This window comes from Halichoerus grypus, chromosome 6 (genome assembly GCF_964656455.1).
Source record: "Halichoerus grypus chromosome 6, mHalGry1.hap1.1, whole genome shotgun sequence".
Taxonomy (NCBI): Eukaryota; Metazoa; Chordata; class Mammalia; order Carnivora; family Phocidae; genus Halichoerus; species Halichoerus grypus.
In genome coordinates this window covers 119,078,712-119,100,179 of record NC_135717.1, presented here as the reverse complement: position 1 = coordinate 119,100,179, position 21,468 = coordinate 119,078,712, and the positions used below count along the sequence as shown (strand labels likewise).

Sequence of the window (21,468 nt, the reverse complement as noted above, 5' to 3'; positions counted from 1 at the left end):
GCGAGCCCCTGACACTGCGACGCCGCATCCCCGCGACCGCCCGACGCCGGGACCTCGGGGCTCCGCGGCTTCCCTTCCCCCTCCCTCCCCTCCAGGTGAGTCAGGCGGGGAAGCAGGCTCGCCGCCGCCCGCGGACGCCTGGGTCCCGGCCGAGGTGGGCTGGGGGCAGGGGCGCGGCGGAGCGACGCCGCTCAGTCCGTGCCGCGGCTGCTCGCGTGGTCCGCAGGGCTGGAGGGGCTTCCTGCCGGACTTGGGGGTCAGCCCCGATGCGGGAGGGAATGGGGAAGATTTAGACAGGCTGGGGCTAGGCTGGGCTTCAGCAAGGCTTCATTTCAGTGAATAGTGGGGAGAGCACTTGGGGAAGAGTCTTCAGCCAGGGGGTTTCTAGCCTACTTTTGTGCTTTGGAGTGTGAGGGAAGACAGGGTTCCCTCCTGTGTGGGAGGACCTCCGCTAGCCCTCCATCTGGCTTCCCCAGGGGAGTCTGAGGGGTGGACTTCTGGTCCAAACTGGTCCAAGTTCCTCCTTCCCCAGTGGAATCACCCGGCTTGGACATCAAAAGGGCAAGAGACATCCAGAGGCAAGTGCTCCCAGCCATCCGGGTCCTGGAGTTTGCAGAGACAAGTGGATAGGAGAGTGGTCTGTGAAGGTCCCTTAAACTGCAATTCTGTATTCCCTCTCACTTACCCCCAAGCAGGGTGTGAGTCTTGGCTCCCTCCAGCCAAGGATGGGGGCTCCTCAGGAGTATTCATGAGGGGAGCCCAAAGGGAACAAAGGAAGAGCAGGAAGACTGGGGCAGGGACCCAGGAGTCCTAGTCTAGGAGCCACACTAACATGCCTCTCTGTCTTCAGGAGTTACAGCCCAGTCCCCTCAACCTGACCCAGTATGTAGGAGGGAATCTCTGCAGGTGGCCAGAGGGTAAGAGTATGTATGGTTGGGGGGGGGCAGGGGAGCCTGAGGAGGGGTCTGTAGGGTGAGAAGCTGAAATGACTGTGCCCCTTCAGGGCCCATGTCCAGGGTAAGTGCAATCCCAGACCTCAGGTCTGAGGCTCCTGCCCTGACTATCACTCCTCAGATGCTGAGTGTGGGTTGAGGACCAAAGGCAGTGTCCCATATCCTTGAGTCAAGAAGAGAGAGGAAGGGGGTGGGGGGCAGGAGGCAGTACGTGCAGGGTGCCTGGAGCTTGGGTGTCCCAAATAGACATAGACACACACACACACACACACACACCCCACACACGCATGCACGCATACACATGCGCATGCACACTGTAGCTTAAAGCCTGGTAGGCAGTACAGGGCACACACCCCCACCCCGGCACACCCCCACCCCTGGCTCAGAAAGCCACCTAACTGGCACCTCCAGTTCCCCCCTCTGCCCCACCCTGCCCGTGCCCTCCATTGCCCACACACATTCCACTGGCATTGCCTGCCTGCCTGCCTCCTGGGCACTGCCCCTCCCTGGGGCCAGTGGGGTGGAGGGAGGGCACTTGGGGATGAGAGGTGGAGACTCAAGGGTCTGGACTCCCCCAAGGGTGGCACAAGGCCAGGGAAACCCAGGCCACCGCTGCCTCCTGGGGAGCAGGCTGGGGCCCAGGCTAGAGCAGAGGATGCCTGGGTTCTCCGCCCAGGCTGGGGATGGGGTCATGGAAAAAGGTGGTCGTGTTTATACAGAGGGGAGGGGGGCAGCGGGTGGAGAGCAGCCGACAAGAGCAGCTTTGTTCCGGGCTCTAGAGCGGGCAGGGCAGCAGGGAGACGTGCCCCCCCCATCCGGCAGCCCCCTTCATCCATGCCCTCCCTCAACTCTACCTCAGCCCTAAGAGAAGCAGCTTTGTAAGGGCCCCTTTCCCCTAGTCAGCCCCACCTCCATCTGAGGTGGCATCTTGGGAGGAGAGAAGGGTTCTCTTCCTTCCACAGGTTCCCCAAAGAACCAAGGCATCTGGGTCCCTAGTGTAGGATTTCCTTTTACTCTCTGTACCACTGTCTTCAATCCCTTGGTCCCTTCCTCCACCCTGGATCTAAGACCCTCCCCTTCTCTTCCCAGCCAGGGCAGAGGAACCAGGGCTCAGAAATGGGTGACTCTCTGTCACCTTCCCCTCTACACTCAACTCTCAGGTCCCTTCTCTGAGGCAAAATAGGAGGAAGCCCAAGGAGAGCTGGGCTGTCCTTCACTCATTATAGCTTCATTCCTCAGTAAGGACCAGGAGTCTGAGCATCCCTCTCTGGGACACCGGAAGTCCTCCTGCCCCACACTCAGGTCTCTGTTTCCCATCTGTAAGTGAGAAGCAAAGACAGTGAGTGCTGGAGCTGGAGCCTGGGGCCCAGTTGAAGGCAGTCTGAAGAAGATGGGGGGGGGCTCTAGTAGCTTCTCACCCTTGGCATCGGAGGGGTTAATCCACCTGGAATGTGGCCCAGCCTGTTGAGCTATGGCCCAGGGGCCTCTGGGGCCGGGACTCCTGGCTCCACCTGGGCTTAACCAGGGATGAGGACTTGAGGGAATAGGGGAAGGAAAAGGAGAAGGACCCTGGGGGCTTGGGGCTCAGCCTTTTAGGCCTGGGGAGACATTGGGCTGAGGAGTCTGAGGGTACTGGGGATATGGGTGATGGCTCCTGAAGAGCAAGGGTTGTCATGCATCAGGGCTGAGTGGAGGGTGGTGGTGCTGGGGTCTGAGTTTCTGTAACTTCCATGACAGTTTACCCTCAGGAGTTTGAAGGCCAAGGTAGATGAGAGATAGAAAAGAAAGAAGGGAAGGAAGGAAGGAACGAAGGAATGAAGGAAAGAAGGAAGGAAAGCAGAGGTACAAAGATGGAGAGATACTGGTCCTAGAAGCAAAGACTGATGAAAAGAGATGCAGAAATGCCTATCACCTACCTCTGGACCTGCCCACCCCATAGTCTATATGTGTTTCACTCTCAGTCCTTCTCTGTCCTCTGCACCTCAGTCCATTATGGTTCTGGCTGGTAGAGGAGGTACCCAGGCTGGGGTGACTCTCCTCCCCCCTAACTTCCCTAGAGTGGGTGGCTCTGGGGCTCCTGGGAAAGTCAAACTTTCCCTTGTCAGAACATCAGGAAAGAAACTACCTGCCCAGCCCCAGGATTCCCATTTCCTCTCTCCCTCCTTCCTCTCTCCCTTCCCCGGGCTCAGGTTAAACATCCTGGGGCAGGCTACACTTGAGGGAGGGGAGGTTGTAGAGAGGGCTTCCTGGAAGCAGGGGGCTCAGAGAAGACAGAGAAAAGGAGATGGGGAAGTAAAGTAAGGTGAGGACAAGGAGAGGAGCTGCTCCCTGGAATCATACCTGGCACACAGTGGGGCTTCCATCAACATCTGTGGATTTGAAGGAGAGTATGCAAGACAGGTTTGGGAGTGAGGGATAATTGGAGACAGAGATAGAACTAGGAGGGGGTAACTGGAAGAGGGAGTATTGAGGAAGGTAGAGACCGAAGGCAATGCTAATTACAAGAGAGGTATGGAGGAAGAGAAGGTACAAAGAGAAATAACATGAGACACACATAGCATTTAATATGTGCCTAAATTATTCTAAACACTTTACATATGTGAAGCCATTTAATCCTTACAACAGCCTTATGAAGTAGGCCCTATTATTCCTTTTTTTTTTTTTTTTTAGGCCCTATTATTCCTAACTGACAAATGAGGAAACTAAATTCAGCAAAGGAAGATTAAGTAACACACCCAAGGTCCAGCTAGTGAGTGGTGGGGATGGATTCAGGTAGCCCAGCTCCACAGTCAGTGTTCCTAATCACTGGACCACAACTCCTTTCCAGAGAGATGTAGGGCCCCAAAGTTACAACAGAGATATGTTTGCTTTCCCCAGAGTGGTAGAGAGTTTAAATAGTCTTTTTTTTTTTTTTTTTTTAAGTTAAGTAAGCTTGAACTTACAGCCCAAGAGTTTGAATCCTGGCTCCACCATGATCTTAAGCCAGTCACTCAACTTCAGGTTCCTCCTCTGTGAAATGGGAATCATAATTCCTACTTCACAGGATTGATGTGAAGGTTAAATCAAGTGTTTAGTGTACTTGTGCTTAATGGTCCCTTCTCAGCTTAGGGGTCCTCTCTGCCAGGAGTCCTAAGACCTGAACTAGTTTACCCTTCCCTGGAGAATTTTTTTCCCTCAACCTGCGTGAGCTCCTGCCCTGCTTCCTACCTGTGGTAGAGGGTCCTGAGTCAGGGCAGTACAAACCTTAGAAGCGTGGAGGGAAAAGGCTCCAAGTGAGAGAGGGCCACGGGGCTTGGAACCTTTGGGTGATCCTTCTCTTATCCCTCCCTTTCCTCTCTTTCTCCCTAGGACTCTTGGAGACCCAGTGGGCAGGCCAGGAAGGGCGGGCACGGAGCCTCCCAGGCTGGGGCAGTGGGCATGGGCGGGGGCTGTGGCTGAAGACCTCCCCCGCCCACTGCAGACCCCAGGGAATTCAGCCTCCCTCACCGCAGCTGCCATGGCCACCAATAAGGAACGACTCTTTGCAGCTGGTGCCCTGGGGCCTGGATCTGGCTACCCAGGGGCTGGCTTCCCCTTTGCCTTCCCAGGGGCTCTCAGGGGGTCTCCACCTTTCGAGATGCTGAGTCCTAGCTTCCGGGGCCTGGGCCAGCCTGACCTTCCCAAGGAGATGGCCTCTCTGTGTGAGTCTCAGGGACCTTGGGGGATGAGGGCAGGGGGAAGCAGGAGGAAATTTTGAGGGTGGGTGCTAGAGAAAATTGGCACCCTAGTTAGCAAGGCGGGCAGGGTTGGGGGTTGGATCTAATGGAGTAGGGGGCAGGGGTTGTAGGAGGGGGTTTGGACGTGGAGCAAATGGCATTGTTTGCAATGACGACGCTCCTGCCCCAAATGCCTAGGATGTTGGGGTCCACAGTTGCCTCCTGAGTCAACTGGCAGGGGAGAACACTTTGTATGGGCAGCCAAGGGTGAGTCTGGTGAAGTCTGAGGCTTTTGCCTATATGCAGTGGTGGGTACGGGGGAAGCAGCCTGGGGAGTAGAGGGGTCCGCAAGGCCAATCAGCTGACTATGATCGAGAGGTGAAATTGGTGAGTCAGAGGCAGGCAGCACAGAAAGGAAATGAAATAGTGCCAGGGGCCCAAAGACGTGTGGGGTCAGGGAACGCTCCTGTCAGTGCTGGGGAGGGTGGAGACAGCTACAAAGAAGGTGGCTCTTGCACCCTAAGTAATCCGGGGAGGTGAGGGGGTGTTCCAGAAGCATCCTCTCCTCCAGCCATGTGAGTTCTGGACTCCTCCCCTCCCTCTGGGTCTGGCATGGTGCCCACAGGCTGTGCAGATCCCTACTTGTCCCTCAGGCCTGCCCTCTTTGGGTTAAGCCTTTGAGTGCTGACAGCAGACAAGTCTTAGGCCTCTCCTCTTCCCTCTGGATCCTCTTTCCTCCCACTTCGTAGTTGGTCTTCTTGACCAAGCCATTACAGGTGTGGGTGCCCAGGAGCTGGAGCGCTGGGCTGCTAGGTTCTGTGGGGTAAAGGGGCAGCGTGTGAGCAGGTGTAGAGAATCCTCTCCTGGAAAGAAGGGGAGGTGATGGAAGGAGAGGCACAGAGAAGGGCAGAAAACCAGAGGCATAGAGACAGAGAGGGAAAAAAAAAGACAGAAAGAATAAGACATCCTTTAGAGCTCCATAAGCTCAGGGAGAGAGAGGTAGGAGAAGAGGGGCCCTGCCTTTAGGAGGGGCACCCGGAGGGTTGTGTGTATGTGTGAAGGGGTGACTAGATGGGCTGGCAGCTCTAGTGGAAAGAGTGTGCTCATCTGGAGAAGGCGCGCACGTGTGTGTGTGCGCGCGCGTGTGCACGTGCGTGTAGACCATATGCAGTTGTGTATGTACAGCATGTCCTTGAGACTCTCTGCTCATATGCAAAATTCCAGCGTGTGCAACAAAGAGTCAGTGTGAGGAGGCGATATTTAATAGGGCTGCTGACGGTGTGTCTGGTGTTTGGTGAGACCTGCTGGTGGCACGTCTGTAGACCAACAGGGGATATTTGGGTGGCATGCAGGTGAACAAGAGAGCACAAAGCCCCCCTTTTTGGAGACCTCAGCTGGGCTTCCCCTACCTCATTTACACCCCATGAATCTGTCCCAGGGCCTGAGGAGGGAGGAAGAAACCACCCTTCTCCGTGAATGTACTTCTTGCAGAGAACCATACAACTCAGTCCCTTGGGACTTAGTTTCCCCAGGTTCTAGGAGTAAGGAGGGAGAGGAGAAAAAGAGTGATCGTGGGGGAATGCTGAGAGCCAGTGGCCAAGTCCCCAGGGAAGTTCTCCTGTGTCCTGGACACACTGAGATCAAGGTCAGGGATCAAAGTAAGGTCAAGGTAGGGGAAGGGGTCACACTGGGCTCTATCCTGCAGGGCTGCCCTGAAAGGGCGGGGTGGGGGGGTGGGGGGGGAGGGGGGACTGAAAGGAGAAATCCAAGGGAGGAGCCAGAACCAGGACAGGTAGCTGGGGAGGGTGCGGCTAGCAGTGGGGGGACAGGCCTGGGCAGAGACGTGCTGGTGGGGTGGGGAGGAGGGGAAGGTTTGGGTCCAGACAGCCTGCATGGGAGTGGGGCATGCAGTACCCAGTGGTAAATGAGAGGGAGGCAGAGGGGAGAGGAAGGGATCCTGGAGTCTGGGAGCCCATAGTGGGAGAGCGGCTGAGGGGTGAAAGAGCATAGTCTCTCATTTCTCTGCCCTGTTGTCCCTTTTTGCCTGGGGCCACCCAATGGAGAGGGATTGGAGGCCTAAGTCTGATGCCAAAGCCACACTCACCTTGAGTCTGTGTCTCTCTCTACACCCTCTTTCTCTTAGTCTCTGGGAGGGAGGGTGGTCCATGAAGGAGTCTGGAACTTCTCCCTGAGGCTGCCTCCTGGATCCTACTGCTGGGTCCCTAGCGCCTTGGAGACATCCACGTTGAGAAGGGAAATCTTGCTCCACCTCTTGGGGTTCTCCAGGGGCCTGAGTGGGTAAGGCAGGCATCTCAGGACCGTGTGGTGGAGGAGGGGAGGGGGAGGGGAGGAGGGCATGTGCTGTGGAGGCAAGCACAGGCCTGTGTGCATGGGAGAGCAGAGGGTGTGTGTGTGTGTGTGTGCGCGCGCGCGCGCGCGTGCCAGTGTACGCGCTCACACATGTGCATAAAACCCTGGGGTCTGTGTCTCTCTGTCTCTCTGTGTTTATGAACACTGGTGTGTTCTGTTTGCTTTGTCAAGACTACAGGGAACAGAGTTGGATGGGAGGGAAGGGAAACCTTGCCTTCTTTCCCCTCTTGAGGAGATGTCTGTGGTGTTGACCTAGCCCTGTTTATCCTCTGAACTTGGTGACTGTGTCCCTGGGGCAAGGAGCCCAGGCTGCACCTCACTAAGTCACATGGAGAAACTGAGGGCAAGCTGGCACAGGAAGAAAAAGAGTTCTACTTAAAAGAAGCTGAAAAAGACAGACTCAGAGACCTAAGCGAGGTGACAGAGAACTACACAGGCCAAAAGGCACAGACCCAGAGAGAACCCAGCTGCTGGGAGAGCAGGCGGGTAAGGGTGGCGAGCAGGCGGCAGGGAGGCCTCGTCCAGGAAAAAACCCCAGCCGACTGCCTCCTTCCCCTCCCCTCCCCGGTCTCCGCAGCTCAGGCTCGGGCTCCAGCTCCAGGCCTACACAAACGGGGCTTTGATTGCAACAGGAAACCTCTCCGGCGGGGGGAGCTGGGCAAGCCGCCGCCGCTGGGGCCCAGGCTGCACCCCCCTCTCCTGGCCCCCTACCCGGTCCCAGCCCCCATCCTGCCCAGCTCCTTCCTTACACCCCAGCTTTGGGCCCCATCCCTCATTCACACCTCCCTTCTCTCTTCTGCTGCCCCCTCCTTCAGAGACCCCTCCCCATCGCCCTTCAGGTGGGACTCCTAAGTTAGGACTTAGCCTCGGGGTGTGGCTTCTTGCTTTGAAATGCCCCCTCTTCACCTTTTTGAGGGCAGGTTTTGGAAGAAAAGGAGAATTTAGCAGGAATTCAGAGCCACTTATTCTCCAGCCCCATCCAGAAGGTGGCAGGAGGGGGGAAAGGAGGGGTGCATAGGAGTTAGCTGTTCCTTCCTCCACAGTCCCTTGTTGGCCAAACTCATCCTTGCCAGGGTGGTAGAGGCTCTGAGGGGTGACCATGCAAGACTCTGAGTGCTAATGACCTTGTTAGTGGGGGAGGGGTGCACTTCTCTGCCTCTGGGGTCTTGCCTTTGTGGGACTCTAGCTGGGAGGGGTGAACCGTGGTGGTGGTGGGGATCATAGATGGGGAGGGGGGTGAGTCAGGCAGCAGCCCCCCCTCATACTCCCACCAGGCTGGTGGAGAACATCTGGTTCCCATGAAATGCTAGAAGGCTAATGGGTCTAATTGCTGCAGTAAGGGCTGGGGGGACTTTGGGGATAAGAGGGGGCACTAGATTCCCCCATCCTCTTACCTTCTCTTCAAGGCTGTGCTAAGACTGTCTAGAATGGGGGGGGGATTGGGGTTGACGGGAAGGGTGGGCCTGGCACTCTAATGCCTTGTCCCTTATAAGCCCCCCTCTCCCTGCAATGCCTGGGAAGCACACACAGATGGGGTGATGAGGAGTGGGGTGCATCTGGTGAAGGGAAAGGGGGGCTATTGAGGACTCATGACTTCCTGGAGCCCTCCATCCCCCTCCTGTGCCCCACTCCCAACCCCCCTCCCTGTGGCCTGGCCACTTCTGGTTCTAATTACCAACCAGGCAGGCCTGACTTAATTGGGACCTTTCAGATTTCGGAGGAGGGGGGGGCGGACTGACAGCCTGGAATTGACTAATCAGGGCTCTTTTCCCCCTGGTTTTGGGGGTACTTCCCATTTTATACTTAATTGATTTTTTTTTTACCACTGCCCAGATTCTGATTCAGAAATCTATCATCCCCCTCCGTTTTTTTGTGTGGGGGGCTGGATTCAGAAATGGGGTATTTGAGGTTGGGGGCAAGAGCCGGGAGCTCACCCCGGTTTGGAAAGAACACTGCCTTCCCACTTCATCCCTACTTCAAGCCCCCCAGTCAGCCCTGCCACCCCGCGCCCGCACCCCCATCCTTACCCCCCCCCCCCCGCTTCCACAAGTCTGGCCCTCCTTCCCAGCCCTGCCCCCCGCCGCCCCCCGCGTCCCCGGCCACCACCCGGCCCCTCCTCCGCGCCCGCCTTCCTTTCCCTGCCTACTCTGGCACCCCTTCCTGCTCTTTATTCTTCCAAACTGGCGCCCCACTCCTGCAGCACCCCCAGTGCGCCCCCCACCCGGTACAACAGATTCTTAGAAAAGCGCGCCCCGCCCTGGCCCAGCCACAGCCGCCAGGCGGGGGAAGGGGCCGGCCGGGCGCCGCTCCCGCTCCCCCGGCGCTCCCCGTGTGAGCGGCGCTGACAGAGCCGGCTGGGCCGGCCCGCCGGGCGGCCGGGCGGGCGGGCGGCGGGCGGGGCGCGGGGGAGGGGGCGGTTTCCGGGAGTCGCCGCCGCTGGCGCTGTCCTGGGGCCAGGGTCCCCGATTCGGCCGGGCGGCGAGGGCAAACTCTTGACGTGGCCAAACCCCCGCCCCCCTCACCCCCTTCTCCGCCGGGCGAGGGCGCTCAGTGCCCGGAAGGGGCTACCGAGGGGACAGCGAGGCGGTCCTCGGAGATCTGAAGGGCACTCAGTGTGGCACGGAAGGGGAGAAGGGCCAGTTATTGCCAATGGGGGGGGATATGTAATGGCTCTGAGAACAGTTGACGACCGGACCCGCAGTAACAGCCGAGAGGGGCCCTTGGCACTTTGGGGCAACTGGCACGGTAGAAAGCCTGGGGGAGGGGAGCTGGCACTCAGCAGGGCAACTTCATCGGAGGCGCGGTTGGCACCGTAGGGACAGTTTGGGGTGGGAGTTTTGTGCTCTGAAAGTGAAGTCAGGCTTGAGGAAGGGGCATCGAGAGGGGCAGTGGAGCGGCTGGGGAGCGTCAGTCGCGGGACGGGGCTAAGGGGACTTGGAGGGAGGCAGCCCGGGACGCGGCGAAGGGAGGACAGCTCGGGCTGGGAGGGGTGGACTCCCGGCTGCGCAGGAGGGGGCGGGGGACTCCGCGGCGGCGCTGGCGACGGCCTGGGCGGGGTGGGGCGGGGCCGGGTCAGGAGGAGGTGAGCGCGCCCGGCCACCCGCCCCGAGGGGGGTTCCCGGAGAGTTCACGGCGGGAGCGCGCTCCGGCCCTTCGACCGGGGGTGGGGAGAACGGGAAGGAAGGAGGAGGCCGCGCGCGCCGAGCCGTAGGAATGTACGGTTCGGCCCCGAAGCGCGCGCGCGGAGGGAGAGGGAGGAGCCAGGCCTGGGAATGAGGGGGTGGAGGTAGTGCAGGTCCCCGAGCTCCCGAGAACTGCCGCGCGCAGGGAACCTCCATGTTCCCCTCTCCCCCGTCTTCCTTGACACCCCTGCCTGTATCGACTTGTATGCAAAGAGTGTTGGCGAGGGGAGGGGGCAAACTCAAAAGGAAATGCGTGTGCTTGATTCCTCCACTCCTTCCCCCATTCCCGACCGGGGCACGCGCCGAAGTGCAAATGCGTGCAAAGCCTCGGGGCTGTGGAGACAGAATGCCTAACAGCATTCTCCCGAGCTAGATGTGCTTGCACAGGCGTTTGTGCATCTATGATTTTATGTGCGTGCAGATATATGAATGCGCACGATTGCATATTTGCAAAAACGTGGTGCCTGCCTAGATAAATGCATGCACGGATATGTGTCTAAGCAAGCGCGCGCGCCGGGTGCGAGTGTGTGTAAGTGTGCGCTCCACTCCCAGCTCTGCTCGTCTTAGTGCCCGGCCCCCTACGCTCTCCAAGCCCCACCCCCCACCCCTCCGGGCTTCGCTTTTACAAAAGGTCTCCCCAGTGTTAGCCGCCGAGGCGCCCAGAGTGAGCCGGACCGCGGCCGATGCGGCAGCCCCGGCTTTGCGCCCCGCCCAGTCCCTTTCCCCTGCTGGGGATCCCCCTCTTCCCCGCCCACCCCTTACCCCCCATGCAGCCTGGCGCCCTATGCTAGCCCTCCCCCTCCCCCCCTCCAGGAGCGGGGCGCCGCCGGGGGAGGAGGGGGAATCGGCTGCGGGTCCTTGGTGTTCCTAGCACCCAGCTTCCCTCCAAGCCGGGTCGCGATGTACGACTGCATGGAAGCGTTTGCCCCGGGTCCGCGACGGCTGTACGGGGCGTCCGGGCCCGGGGCCGGCTTGCTGCGCAGAGCCACGGGCAGCTCCTGTTTCGCCGGATTTGAGTCTTTTGCCTGGCCTCAACCCGCCAGTCTGCAATGTAGGTACCAGAGCTCAGGGGTGGGGTGCGGGGCGCAGGAGAGGCAGCGGCTCACCCTTTCCGTGTGTAAAAGGTGGAACTGGGGTGCAAGCGGAGATTCTCACCCTCTCTATGTGAGGGGCGGCTGTGTGTAGGAAAGAGAGGTACTGGCCCTTTAAACGTGGGGACCTCAGCGACTCCTTTGGGTGTGTGCCGTAGTGTTTGGAGTGTGTGTGGTTTTTATGGTGGGTGTTTAGCTAGGAGCTGCGGTTGATGCCACTCCAGAATTTCTGGGGATAGGGAGAGACCGAGGTGTTACTGGTAGCTTGTGCCCGCAGGTCCGTGGCCCCGGAGGGATATGGCACCCAGGACCGTGGGTGGCGTTTATAGAGTCCATGTGGGGAGTTGGGAGCGTAAAAAATATTTGCAGAGCGTGTGAATCCCTGGAGGGTGCAGCGCCTTACGTAGGCGGTGTGGCTGTGAGTGTAGGGGGTCTCTCCACGCCGCGTCGCCCTCGGACAGTTGGCAGGTCCGCACGGCCCTTGTGTGGGGATGTTTGTGGCGTGAGGCCGGGAAGGCGTGTGCCCCAGCGTGGCTGCGGGGGCGGCTTTGGAAAGTGCGGTGTTCGAGCGTGCATCCTGTGTGTTCTTCGTGCGGGGTGGACGGGCTTGTGCACACAACAGGGAGAAGGCTGGGCTCTGGCGCCCCTCCCCCATCTTAAAAAGCAACGTTTGGAAATGTGTACAGGGTTGTATGCAGAGAGATGACTTTTTCCTATGGCTCCGACACACACAACTTCAGTAGGAAGCGAAAAGTTTACAGCGAAGTCTGTTTATGGTGGGGGGTGGCCTGGAGGAGGCAGCGGCGGGGAGAGTAGGACTACTGGGTCCCCAAATATCCATCTTCCCCTCTCTGTGAAATGGGAGATGCCAGGCCTGGGGCCCTGGAACCCCTTTCCAGAGCGGTAATAAAAAGCTGGGGACTGAGAGGCAGTAAAAATGAAGTCCAGATGAGAAGCGGCTTTGAAGCCTGGGCCGAAGTGCCTGGCGGGGGTGGGGTGTGGGGAGGAGCCGGGAGGGGAGCCTCGAACACCCCCCGAATTTACCCGGGGCTGGGAGCGCGCTGGTAGCCCGGTGCGGACGCCGGGGCGAGGGGCTTGGGGGCAGCTGGGAAGGGGCGGGCGGCGGGCGGGGCCCAGGGCGCTGGGGGAGTGCGTGCGAGGGGTCACCGAGCCCCCGCCAACGCGCCTCGCTCCTTGGCACTCGGCAGCGCTGTTTACGAGAGTTCGGCTTTTTCTTTTTCTTTTTTCTTTACTGTTCTTTTTCCTTTTATAGTTTTTCTTTTTTCTTTTTCTCTTTTCTTTTTTTTGGGGGGGGCGGTCTCTTGGTTCCAGGGCAATGCTGCTCAGATGGGAGGAGGGAGGTGGCAAACAGGAGACCGTATTTTGGGGTGGAGTGGGGCAAGAATTAAAAGTGTGGCATTTATAGGGTGGAGAAAGCATGGAACTGTTATTACTTTGCACCAAATCCTGGTGAATTCTTAACCTTCCTTTCACTGCCCAATAGGAAGGGGCATTGCGGTATGTTGGGAGGGGTGCTGAGGTGGAGACTTTCCCAGGAGGGGTTTTTGTGGGGGCTGGGTCCTTTTTTGGGGGGCTTGGCAGTCTCAGGGACTTGGCTGGCAGCATGTTTTTTGCATTTCAATTTGGACCAATAGTTTTGGCCTCTAGGGTCTTGGTGGGCTTCAGGCCTGCTCTGCACACTTTCAGAGAGAAAGTAGTTTAGACCTGTGTCTACATCGGGGAAGGAAAGAGGTCCCTTGAGGAGAGGGCCACATGGTGTGTTTGTGGGTGTTTGCGGGTGTCCTGGTGCTGCGCTGGCAGGCCGGGGTGTGTGGTCGCTGAGCTGCTCTCTTGCAAATGTGAAGCTGGATGTTGTGTGGCAGCTTCATGACTCCTACGTCCACCTCTGCCCTGTGGCTGGAGTGGGTATGCTTTCAGGCCCGCCTGTGTGTTCTTCGGTGCCCGGGGCCGGTTGGGGTATAGGGGCCCATTGGTAGTATGTCCGCTTTTGTGCCCTGCGTGGTGTCGATGTGAGAGTGTCTCCAAAGAAGTGTGTGTCAGATTGTGAGTCTGGGCTTCTCGGCCCTGTGCCTCGCAGCTGGGAGCGTTTACAGCCGGTTATAAAGAGTTTGTTTGAAGCTCCGCTCAGCCTGGCCAGGAATTTCCTCAATTTCAGCAATTTGGGCTTTAAAAGGAGAAAAACCTAGAGCCCACCCCCCTCCTCCCCAGCAGGGGCCCCTGCCTAGGCTGGGAGCAGTATCCCGATGCTGGTGTCTCGGCTCAGGGCTGAGAAGGGAATCTGAGCAGCCTTGAGCCAATGAGCCTTCTTGTGCCCTTCACCCCCAGATTGTCCAGAGCCGTTTGGCTGCACTCTAGGGTTCAGGGGGCAGGCTTGTGCCAGAGGGGTGCCCAGAAGGGGTGACAGGAAAAGCTGTCCCCAGGCCTGTCTCCCTGCGGCCCCCAGTCTTGTAATTGCCTGGCACTGCCCCGTGCCAGTCTGACCGCACCCAGGCCCTTTCGCAAGAGAGGAAATGAGGCAGCGTTCTGCGGGCAGGGAGGGCCTCAGCACCCGAGTGAGTACCACCCCACGCACTGGCCGCTGGGCCGCACTTGTGCCCTCCTAGGACACCAGGAGGGGTCCTGAAAGGCATTCCAGCCCGCCCCACATCTCTCAGCACCAGCCCCTCCTGGAGGCTCCCGCCCCCGGTCCTGAATAGACGCGAGGCACCTTCTTTCCTCCCCTCTTCTCTGTCCTTTTCCATTGGGGAATCTCACTCCAGCAGGATTCTTATGCTAATGGTGTCTGTGTGTTGGGGGGTGGGGAGGGCTTCCCTCCTGTGGGGTGGGTGGAGCTAGCCCGGAACCCCAGCATCCTGGGCTTTCCTTCTGCCCTGCTGGCGGCATGGGGCAGACTTTTGACCAGGTGGGCTGCGGCGGGTTAGAAGCCAGAAGGTGCTCATGAGGTGGGTGCGTGGGACGAGGGTCTCAGTGTTTTCTTGCATTAACTTGGGCCCTTTAGGTTTGGGCAACAGGTCCTACAGGTTGAATAGTTCATAGATTTTTCCAGCCTCTGAAGATCAACAACAGACCCCAAAACCCCGCAAAATCAAAAAAGGTCTATTGAGTAGCCTCCTGAACAGAGGGTGTCCTCCTGGCCACACGCACTCTGTGTGGCCTGGGCTGAGACCCCTTTGAGCTGCGATTGGGTATTTGTGTGGGAAGTTTAGGAGTGAAGACACAGGCTCAGAGAGGGTCCAGAGATAGCTCCCATCCCCCATGAGCCCTGTTTACCTACTGTCACCTGACTTTTCCTGCTTTGCTACACCCCCAACCGCTTCGGGACCTGAGAATCTGAGCAAATACCTCAGTCTCTCCTTCCCCAACTTCTCTTGAGTCCCTGCCAGGCCACGTAGATCTAGTCAGAGGACCTGCGAGTCTTGGCTCCACCATCAACTGGTAGTGTGGCACTGGGTTGGCTACTTCCCTCTCTTGGCCTCAGTTCCTTCAGGTGTAAAATAAGGCTACTGCGTATCTTCTAACCTGTTTTCTTGTACCTATGTCCCATTTGCTCCACTGCCTCAGTGGTTTCTGGGGAAACAGAAACGGGCAGTTATTTGCCGCCGGCGGGTTGGGGGGGGTCGGTATGAGAGGGAAAAGCGGGAGGATTATCCACCCTGGACTACTTGAGAGAAAATGAGGTCCTCTTCGACCTACTGAGTACCCCAGCAGGTCATTTAGCCAGGCGCTAGCCACAGGTGGCGGGCACTTGCCTCCTGGGCCCCAGATCTCTTGCCTCAGGAGGAGGAGGATGGTGGGAGGTAGACTACCTGACGCGGTGGACCGACGTGACAGACAGGGACTAAAGAGTGCAGAGCCACAGCCCATTACCCCTCCACCTGCCCACTTTATAGCTGGGGAAACTGAGGCCCAGGGAAGTTAACTTCCAGGATGGCCTTGGCCTGGAATTTGGGGAACTGAGCAGTGTCACGAGGGCTCGGGCTGGCACTGTGGTGCAGGGAGATGGCCAGACTGTGGAGGTGCACTCAGAGTGGTTTTCTGGAAGTGTGTGCTCTGGGGCTGTACGTGGTCCTTGGGACTTTAAGTCACTGTGGCGAGGATGGTGGTGTCACCGCTGAGCTGGAGGGAGAAGTGGGAATGGGGTGTGCGTGTATAGTGAAGGTGCCTGGAGATCTGAGGGGCCCTGCTCCCCGACCCTCATGTCACTGCTTTCCCCCCAGCGGTGGAGACGCAGAGCACTAGCTCAGAGGAGATGGTGCCCAGCTCGCCCTCGCCCCCTCCACCGCCTCGGGTCTACAAGCCGTGCTTCGTGTGCAATGACAAGTCCTCTGGCTACCACTATGGGGTCAGCTCCTGTGAAGGCTGCAAGGTGTGTGAGTGGTGGGGGTGGGCGCGCTGAGTCCGGCTCCAGAGCAGAGGGGCAGACACCGTGCGTTAGGGCTCTGGCTGTGGAGCGGGCGGGGCTGCTTTGCACAGACTTGGCTCAGAGACTGGCTCGGGCCTGGGGCCCCCCCGCAAGGCCTGCGAGAGGCTGGTACTCCCAGCATCCTGCTTCACTGCCCACCCCCACCCCCAACTCCAGGGCTTCTTCCGCCGCAGCATCCAGAAGAACATGGTGTACACGTGTCACCGCGACAAAAACTGTATCATCAACAAGGTGACCCGGAATCGCTGTCAGTACTGCCGGCTACAGAAGTGCTTCGAAGTGGGCATGTCCAAAGAAGGTACGGGCCCCTAGCCCTGGCCTGAGCAGGAGCCCTCCTGCCCTATGCTGTCATTGCTACCCTCTTCCCACTCGCTGCCCTGCCGCCGCTTCCTTGACCTCTGAGACCTGGCCTGCCCTGGGGTGCTGCCTCCTCCCTGGCCAGTCCTATTTGATTAGTGCCCGTTCACCCAGGAGGGCCCACCCCTTGCCATTCTCCCCTCGAAGAGCTTAATCCTTCCTCTGAGTGAGTGAATGGGGGTTACTGGCTCACTTTGCCCTGTTTCATGGGGAAGTAGTTGGGGGGGTGCTTGCCAGTCCTCTCCCCTGCTCCCAAGACTGAGCCTGAGGTGGATCTGGGGTGCCCCCCCCCCGCGCCATTGTGCTGCCAAGGCTATAAGTGGATATCCTGCCGCCTGCATATCCTGCTCCCCCCCTTCAGCTCCTGCAGGGTGACAGGAAGGGCAGGATGGAGCCGAATGGCTTGGAGAGGGAGCAGGGGCTGCAGGCCCTGGGTGGGGCTGGAGAGAGCCAGCCTGGTAATGGGAGCTAGTGTAGGAGCTAGGGAAACTGAGGCAGCGATTAGGGTCCCAGGAAACAGATGTTCATGATAAGGACTGAGTACATGATAATTAGGGTGAGAGGGGATAGATACCCAGAGGGAGGTTCTGAGGGTCCTGATCCTCTCCGTGTGCCTTCACCCCAAGCCGTGCGGAATGACCGGAATAAGAAGAAGAAAGAGGTGAAGGAAGAGGGGTCGCTTGACAGCTATGAGCTGAGCCCTCAGTTAGAAGAGCTCATCACCAAGGTCAGCAAAGCTCATCAGGAGACCTTCCCCTCACTCTGCCAGCTGGGCAAATATACCACGGTGAGTCTCCAGTGAGGGCAGGGGACCATTTGCTTTGGGGACTAGGTCAGGGTTGTATTGAGGTCACGGTCTGGTGCTGAGGACAAGGAAGGGCAACAGAATGCAGAGGGGAGAGCTTGGGGTTTTGGCTAAAAGAAGACAGCCCCCAGGGCGGGCCTTAGCTTGCATTCCCACCTGCCTCCCTGTAGAACTCCAGTGCAGACCACCGGGTGCAGCTGGATCTGGGGCTCTGGGACAAGTTCAGTGAACTGGCCACCAAGTGCATCATCAAGATCGTGGAGTTTGCCAAGCGGCTGCCTGGCTTCACAGGGCTCAGCATTGCTGACCAGATCACTCTGCTCAAGGCCGCCTGCCTGGACATCCTGGTGAGTTAAGCTCGGTGGCCTGTCTCTCCCCACAGCCTGACCCTCACGTGAGGCCAAGGAGTTGGTCCACACAAAGATCTCATTATCTTCCCTACCCCTCTCCAATCTGGGACTCCCCAGATCTCCTCTAAACCCAAGCTTTTTTGGTCTTACCCCTGCCCCAAGACCCGATCCTACACTTCTGGACGCCCTGCCTCCTTCTGACCTCTCTTCCCTCCCCAGCGTTAGATTCTCCACCTCTGCCTCCCTCCCCCTGCCTGCTGCAGGTTGCCCTCCTTCTGCATCTAACCCCCTCCTGTTCCGTGTGCACCTCATCGCCTCTTCTCCCCACCTGAGATGGGCTCCTCCCCAGACACAGCACTAAGCCATCCCCTTGCCCACCTCCAGATGCTGCGGATCTGTACAAGGTACACCCCAGAGCAGGACACCATGACCTTCTCTGATGGGCTGACCCTGAATCGGACCCAGATGCACAACGCCGGCTTTGGGCCCCTCACAGACCTCGTCTTTGCCTTTGCTGGGCAGCTCCTGCCCCTGGAGATGGATGACACAGAGACAGGCCTGCTCAGTGCCATCTGCCTCATCTGCGGAGGTGCGAGGGCGCCCCCTGGCGTTTACTTGGACTCCTTTCCCACCGCACCCCGTACCTGCTGTCTGACCAGGCAGGAGACCTTGGTCCCTCCCCTGGGGCATTGTTGCACCTGCCCCATGCACAGACTTCTCAGGTCCAGTACAGGCTCCCCAGCAGCCCTGGGGCACAGGACAGAAAGGAGAGCAGAGCCAGAGAGAGAGCTGAGGAGATCCCAGATAACTGGTGCTGAGATAGGGGTGTGGGCAAGAATAATTTACCAGAGGGGAGAAGGTACGGGGCTCAGAGCAGGGCAGGTGGTCTGGGTAGGCTCAGGAACAATAGGCAAAGGGCTGATGGGACAGAGTGGGGGGGCCTGGGAGGCCGTAGGGCAGGGCCAGTTGGGGATGGGCCACCTGTCACTGTCTCTCCCATCTCTTCCTCTCTCACTGCGCTGTGCTTGTTCCTGTAGACCGCATGGACCTGGAGGAACCCGAGAAAGTAGACAAGCTGCAGGAGCCACTGCTGGAGGCCCTGAGGCTCTATGCCCGCCGGCGGCGGCCCAGCCAGCCCTACATGTTCCCAAGGATGCTCATGAAGATCACCGACCTCCGGGGCATCAGCACCAAGGGTCAGTCATGAGGGAACCTCTCCTGTCTCCTCCTGGACCTGCTGGTCTCTCGGGTCAGGCGGGCAGACAAGCAGAGACCAGAACAGAGAATCAGGCGGTCTACATTGGAATCCTAGCTCAGCTGCAGGCTGGTGGGGAGACTTGGGGCAAATTCCTTTACTTACTGTACCTTGTTTTCCTGTTTGAAAGCCGGGCTATCCTTAGACTTACCCTATCAGTAATTGTGAGGACTAAGCGAGTTAACAGAGCAGGCTTAGAACTGCTCTGAATTAAAAATGCCAATTCCTCAGTGGCTGTAGCCCCATTTCAAGTGCCCAGGAGCTAGTGAGGACCGTACTGGGTGAAGCAGATAGTTCCATCATCACAGAAGATTCTGTTGGACGGTGATGATTCAGAAGGGTGCGTGGCAGATAGGGGTTCAATAAGTATTAGCTATTATTATAAAGCTTGGTAAGAAACGGCCTAGGCACAGTTGGCTAGCTGTGGACCTGGGAAAGTGGAGTGCTTGGAGAATGGGACTGACAGTTGGGCTGGGTGTGATCTTTGAGCCTGAAGCATGGGATGAGTGGGCAGCAGACTCGGCAGAGAAGGCAGGTAGGAGCTGCAGGCAGAGGAGTGGCCCCCAGGAAGCCTGGAGTAGGGAGAGGGTGAGCTGGGACAGAGAGGTGGCGGGCTTGTGCTGGGAGCCCCCGGAGGGAAAGGTTAGGGAGGTGGTCTCAGGGGGCATGGGTCTCTGCTCCCCTGAACCTCTTTGTCCCTCTGTTGCAGGAGCAGAAAGGGCCATTACCCTGAAGATGGAGATTCCAGGCCCGATGCCTCCCCTAATCCGAGAGATGCTGGAGAACCCCGAAATGTTTGAGGACGACTCCTCGCAGCCTGGTCCCCACCCCAAGGCTTCTAGCGAGGATGAGGTTCCCCGGGGCCAGAGCAAAGGGGGCTCCAGCCCCCAGCCTGACCAGGGCCCCTGACTTCCCCTGCTGTGGGGGTTGGGGCTCCAGGCAGCAGACTGACCATCTCCCAGACACTGCCAATTACTGGGGGAGGACCTGCTCTGCCCTCTCTCCACCCCTTCCAATGAGCTCCTTGTTTTTGCCAAAGTTTCCAGGGGTGCCTCTGTGTTCATCCCCTTCCTGCTCTAACTGGCTCCCTCTCCAGTCTCGGGGGCCTGCCCTGTTCCCACCAGGAGAGGGCAGAGGGGTGAGCCTCGGTTTGGACTCTAAAATCTCAGCACTGCCCCTCAGACACCAGGGACCCAGGCTCCCCAGGGCAGGAGGAAGACCCTGCCAGCTCCACAGCCCCTTCCTCTTCCAGGTGCTTAGGCCTCTGGGAGCAAACAGGAACACTAGAGACCAAAAAGGGGGCATGGGGGGGAGGGCTGAGCCCACCCTCTTGCCCCTGCCCTTGGTGCCTCATGCTGCGTAACGCACCTGCCAGGTGCATGCTGCCCTCCGTCCCCCGGCCTCGTGCCAGGTCAGGTTGGGGCAGGCTGGGCCCTGCATTTCTGTGGGTGCCAGAGGGTGAAAGGGACAGATGCAGGTCCATTCGGCACCTCCTTGCTTGGGCCCAGAGTTGACCTTGTGCCCTCCGTTACAAGCCCCTCCCCTGGCCCCATCACGTGCCTTGGGCTTCCCCTGCCTCCCATCTCAGCCACCGGGGCAGGGACCCTCCTACACTACAGAGGGACCAGGGGATCCGTCTCCCCCTAGTGCCTTCCCCCTACCTTGATCTCCAGAGCAGCTTGGCCCAGGGAAGGGGGGGTGGGCGCTGCTTAGCTGATCCTTCCCTGACCCAGAGGAAACCTCTATTTATTTATTAGCTTTTGTTTACACCCTGGACTTGACCCCTTCCTCCAGGGGTCTTGGGAGGGGGAGCCCAGGGCCCCTGTGACCCCTCCCTTCTTCCTCCAATCCCCAGTTTGTATTTAGCTGCCAAATAAGATTCCCACTTGGCTCCCCTTTTTCTCTGGGGGGTCAGGGTGCTGTCCCCTCCCCTCTGTTTACATCTCCCCTCCACCCCGCTGTGTCGCATATTGCTGAGTTTTCTATTTTTGCAAAATAAAGTGATGGAAACTCATGGCATGTGGCTCCCTCTGGGAGGTGGTAGGGGAAATGACCAGCCGACCTGGAGAGGGGCTGGATGAGGAAGGTGAGCTCCTAATCTACTGGATTTTGCAGCTTTCTTAGGGAAACCAAGGGAATTGGATGAGATGCACCTGGATGGGGATGGTGGGAGGGTGGGAGAAAGGGAGCCCACAGGGGGCCTACCCTGGGTGTCTGGGCCTCCCACTGCCACCAGGTGTGGGTTCTTAGATTGGACCCTGTGGACCTCAGGGAAGGTGTGAATGGGCCCAGACATCTTTAAGCTGTCCCCACAGCACCGGTTATGAATATGTGCATATCTGCCCTTCTCTGGGGAGGGCTTTCATTGAAGCTGCACTCGGCTCTCATGAGGGTCTCTGGCCCCAGAAGAAAAGAACCACAGTCTGCATCTAAGTTACAGTGTTTCTGTTTTGCACCAACCCTCTCTTTACTTCATGAGCTCCCCCACTCTGTGACCCCACTATCACCTTAGAAATCACTCCCTCTGCCCCTTCTGACCCCACTTCACCTCTTGACCCCACTGTTAACCTTCCGTCCTAATATCTCTCCTTGCCCCTACATGCCTTACCTCTGCAACACCCCCACCCTCAGCCCACTGCCTGTGGCCTCTACCACGGTGCCCTGTGCTCTCCCCTTCACCCTCTGTGACTCCCCCTCCACGCTCCCCCCACACACACACACCGTGGCCCACCTTCCTTGCTGGGCCAGCGCCCTGCCTACCTTATGCCTGGCTTTCTTCACGGATGACCTGTGCATGTGGGAGAGAGGTTGGGGATGTGGGAGTCGGGGAGGAGAGAAGAGTGAGGAAAAGCAGAAGAAGAAAGTGAAAGAAGCTGTGGAGGAAACCACAGAGCCTGTGGGGAAGGAGGGGTCATCGCCATGGTAACCCCTCTTATGGGGGGAAGGGTACGAGGTCCAAGGTATGG

At 58.6% G+C, this 21,468-nt stretch overlaps 2 protein-coding genes across 9 annotated transcripts in view; one reads left to right on the top strand and one right to left on the bottom strand.

The window, feature by feature from the left end:
• LOC144382374 (uncharacterized) overlaps positions 1-21,465 on the bottom strand; it is a 33,174-nt gene extending 11,709 nt beyond the window's left edge. For 2 of the 4 annotated variants that reach the window (XR_013449205.1, XR_013449204.1), the window contains exons 1-2: positions 11,307-14,180; positions 6,753-6,938 (exon numbers count right to left, since the gene is read on the bottom strand). The gene's annotated coding sequence lies outside the window, so the exon portion shown is untranslated. Of the gene's footprint in view, positions 1-355; positions 604-6,752; positions 6,939-11,306; positions 14,181-21,262 lie in introns of those variants that run through there. The other 2 variants (XR_013449209.1, XR_013449208.1) reach the window with 2 other exon arrangements.
• Positions 29-20,516, top strand: RARG (retinoic acid receptor gamma). Of its 5 annotated transcripts, XM_036124083.2 has the most exons (10): positions 29-95; positions 851-917; positions 4,302-4,633; positions 15,530-15,678; positions 15,892-16,033; positions 16,719-16,879; positions 17,068-17,244; positions 17,632-17,836; positions 18,285-18,443; positions 19,212-20,516. In XM_036124083.2, the coding sequence occupies exons 3-10, from the start codon at positions 4,450-4,452 to the stop codon at positions 19,409-19,411; spliced, it is 1,377 nt and encodes a 458-aa protein (XP_035979976.1). In that variant the 5' UTR covers positions 29-95; positions 851-917; positions 4,302-4,449; the 3' UTR covers positions 19,412-20,516. The 5 variants fall into 5 exon arrangements, with proteins under 5 accessions (XP_035979976.1, XP_035979977.1, XP_035979978.1 ...); XM_036124084.2 differs by lacking the exon at positions 851-917 and having other exon boundaries at positions 81-95; XM_036124085.2 differs by lacking the exons at positions 29-95; positions 851-917; positions 4,302-4,633 and adding an exon at positions 10,861-11,251.
• Positions 21,466-21,468: the final 3 nt, after the last annotated feature.